The following is a 3767-nucleotide window of genomic DNA, read 5'->3' as shown; positions in this document are numbered from 1 at the left end:
AATGGTAAACTAGATATATTACAAAGCAAAACTTCAGCAATCTAGAGATATATGTGTTTAATTCTGTACAGTTCTTCGAGCTTCTTCTGAGTAAAAGCTCTGCAAATTGAGACGATAAAGATTTCAACTTTCAAATCGAGAATATGTTGTTAGAGATAGAGACTGATGTAACACCTATTAACACAAGCTCCAACTCTCAAAATATGGTCGAGCCCAAACCAGTTCGAGCCCACACAAACAGGCCCACAGAAGATCAGTCTCAGTCTAGTCAAAGAGTTTCCCCACCGGCTCCAACACTTCACGACAAGAAGAGATATGAAGAAGAGAAGAGAAGAGGAAAACAGATAGCGACTGCTTGTACGAACCCGCGTGGTGGTCCTGCTTTGTACAATTCATTTGAGGCCCTTGGATCGTTGGGAGAAGAAAGATGAAGACACATCAAGAGTTAACTAGGGCGTTCATAGCTTTCTATATAAACTTGTATTGAGACATTGTGAAATCTTAAGAAACAAGAAATAGAAAAAATACTTTCAGAAACTTATTTCTTCAAACTTTCATGGTATCAGAGCTCCATGGAGTAGATCCATGGATGCTATTGAACTCTATTCCCCTCCTACACTAGACATAGTGAACTCAGTGACAGTAAAACTCACCGAGAGAAATTACCTCTTATGGAAGAATCAGTTCGAGGCCTTTCTCAACGGTTAACGTCTTCTAGGGTTCGTCACTGGTGAAATCCCCCGTCCCCCACCAACGATTCCAGTTCCAGGCATCAACGGCACAACAACTCCGGTGATAAATCCCGACCACCACCCCTGGTTTCAAATAGATCAGATAGTAAAGTCATGGCTTTTGGGTTCTTTCTCCGAAGATATGCAAAGCTTGGTAGTCTCCTGTGACACTTCTCACGAGATCTGGGTTACTTTAGCTAAACACTACAACCGCCCAACGTCGTCTCGCCTGTTTGAGCTCCAGCGGAAGCTTCAGACAGTCGCAAAACAAGACAAATCTATGTCGGAGTATCTAACGGAAATAAAGTTGATTTGTGACCAACTTTCTTCTATCCGCAGTCTTGTGGCTGAAAGAATGAAGATCTTTGCTGCGTTACAAGGTCTTGGAAAAGAATATGAACCGCTCATAACCAGTATTGAAGGCATCGTCGATATGATGCCAAACCCTACTCTCGAAGATCTGGTGCCTCGTCTGCATAGTTATGATGCCCGCATTCAAAGATACAATCTTTCCACCAATGTCTCACCGCACTTTGCCTTCAACACACAAAGGTCTAACTTCCAAGCAAACTACTACAACTCAAGAGGCAGAGCACAGTCAAACCGGAGGTTTGGTGCAAACAGAGGTCGTGGAGGTTTCTCTACTAGAGGAAGAGGTTTCCATCAACAACTAGCGTCATCAGGGTCTCAGTCTGGCTCGTCTGTTTCGTCAATGTCCTCTAATGATAGGCCTTCCTGCCAGATATGTGGGAGATTTGGTCATACTGCTTTGCGCTGTTGGCACAGATTCAACAATAGTTACCAAGAATATGAGATGCCTGCTGCTTTAGCTGTGATGCGCATAACAGACGTGTCTGATCACTCAGGAGCAGAATGGTTTGCGGACTCAGGAGCAACAGTCACATTACCAACTCACCTCAACATCTCGCATTCACTCAGCCTTACAGAGGAAGTGATGCAGTTATGATTGGGGACGGTAACTTCCTGCCAATCACTCATGTCGGCTCCACTGATATAGCATCTACCTCAGGTACTTCTCTTCCCCTTAACGATGTGTTGGTTTGTCCGGGTATCACAAAATCACTGCTGTCTGTATCTAAACTCACACATGATCATCCTTGCTCGTTTGAATTTGACAATGACCGAGTGTTTGTTAAGGAAACACCCATGACGGTCTCTACAGCCTGAAGTCTTCACAGCCGCAAGTCTTCTATTTAACAAGACAGATATCTACGAGTGATGAAGTGTGGCATAGGAGACTGGGGCATCCTCATGAGCAATACAAGAAAATATGAATATTGCTACCACAGTATTTGTCACAATATATCTTTTTTCGTCACAAATTTTCTATTGTGACCAATGTGTGACAAATTATAAAAAGTCACAAGAAAATAGTCACAATTCAGTTTACGTGTCAAAATCGTCACAATTTTAGTGACCATTAACTGCAGTAACAAATTTGTCACTAATTGTGACAAAATGTCAAAGTCGCAAAAAACGACACAATTTGTTACGAATTAAATTGTCATAAATACGTTGCAAACCGTGACCAAAGTTAAGCCACAGATTTAGTCACAAGTTGTTACCAATTATGTGTCACCCATTAGTTACATATTCTGACCAAGATTATGTCGCTTATTCGTCACAGTTAGCTACGGAAAGATGGTAATGAAATTGTCACAAACTCCTTTAATTTGTGACGTTTTATTGTCACTAATCTTTGTAACATATCATGACTAACAGAGTGAAAAGAAAGTTGCAAATTAGACACAGATTGTAATTAAAACATCAGTTTTAAATATATAAATATTATATATAATATACGATGAAACACTAAAAAACGTTACCATTAATATACCAAATAAAAGTTAACATCCAAATCAAATAACAAAGATAGGTTCACAAAGATAATAACATGAAATAGTCTAAACAGAATACATAATTAAAGATATTAAAAACATGGGGTGAACGTAAGCTTCATGGAAAGTGGAAATTTCTGGAGGTGGATCCAATTCTAGACACTTAGATTTGTGATAGACTGAACAAGAGTCTCCATATTCTCAAGTCTTTTCTGAAACTGTAGATTCTCTTCACGGCTCTGTTTTAGTTCTGCTTCCACTTCTTGCAATCTTTGTGTTATCATTTCAACTTCTTCAGAAGCTTCGGGTGCATTCGACGAAACATCACAAGCTGGTAAAATCTTACTGTGTAATGCTCCAAGTCCAAAGACACGTCCCAGTTTAGACATTCCAGCAGCCTAATAGAAATGTAAAAACATGAGAACAAAAACAAAAGCACTACAAAAACTGTAACTACAATAAATAAATACTAGTATTTACCACTATAAACATCACAAGAAATGCATGTGTAGTTCGTAAAAAAGAAACAAGCCACAACAACACTGACAAGTTTGACACTATTTTATAATCATAAGCCAGTTATGTACTGCTTCACACTAAGGAAAAATAAGAGAAATAATCAACAATGTAACTAAGTGTAAATATTTAGTATTAATAAACATCACAGAACATGATTTAAAAATTGTAACGGTATAAGAGTTTAGAATATTACCTTGACATAAATTTCATTTTTTTCACACTGGTCAAGATTCTCAAGTGTTACATTATCTAGACCAGAAGATTCGAGCTGTCCCAAACGTTCTTCCACGTGCTTCTCATAAGTTTCTGCAACCAAGCGAGCACGCTCATCAACGTATGTTCCGTCAGGTCTTTGATGAGTTTTCTTCATCACAGCAATAAAAGAGTAGCCTTCGTTGTTTGTTTCCTATAAACAATTGCAGAATTAGAAAAGAAATGATACAAGTGATCAGAAACTAGGAATGGAAATATAAACCTTACCAGCACATCTTGAACTTTGGCATAGGAAGATGAACCCGCTCTATGTCGATGCGGACCTAAGCCATTGCGATCAGACAATCAAGAAACACGTGCACTAGCACTCGTTGTTTTGGCTTTCGGTGTTGCCCAATAAGCTTGCATAATGGTCCAATAGTCAGACAAAATCCAGTCAGGTTTT

At 39.1% G+C, this 3767-nt stretch overlaps 1 protein-coding gene across 1 annotated transcript; it reads right to left on the bottom strand.

Moving 5' to 3' along the window:
- Positions 1-2633: 2633 nt before the first annotated feature.
- On the bottom strand, positions 2634-3486 carry LOC106325482. The gene is made up of 2 exons (XM_013763531.1): positions 3303-3486; positions 2634-2988 (listed from the first exon to the last, which is right to left on the bottom strand). The coding sequence occupies exons 1-2, from the start codon at positions 3477-3479 to the stop codon at positions 2746-2748; spliced, it is 420 nt and encodes a 139-aa protein (XP_013618985.1). The 5' UTR covers positions 3480-3486; the 3' UTR covers positions 2634-2745.
- Between the last annotated feature and the right edge of the window lie 281 nt (positions 3487-3767).

The sequence above is a fragment of the Brassica oleracea genome, chromosome C2, assembly GCF_000695525.1.
Source record: "Brassica oleracea var. oleracea cultivar TO1000 chromosome C2, BOL, whole genome shotgun sequence".
NCBI classification, from domain to species: domain Eukaryota; kingdom Viridiplantae; phylum Streptophyta; class Magnoliopsida; order Brassicales; family Brassicaceae; genus Brassica; species Brassica oleracea.
Note: the sequence above shows the minus strand (reverse complement) of the source record. Positions and strands in the feature narration are given on the sequence as shown.

Coding starts and splice junctions, on each gene's coding strand:
- LOC106325482 (XM_013763531.1), bottom strand. CDS start 3,479: ATGAAGAAAACTCATCAAAGACCTGACGGAACATACGTTGATGAGCGT. Junction 2,989..3,302: donor AAAATGAAATTTATGTCAAG/GTAATATTCTAA, acceptor CATTTCTATTAG/GCTGCTGGAATGTCTAAACT.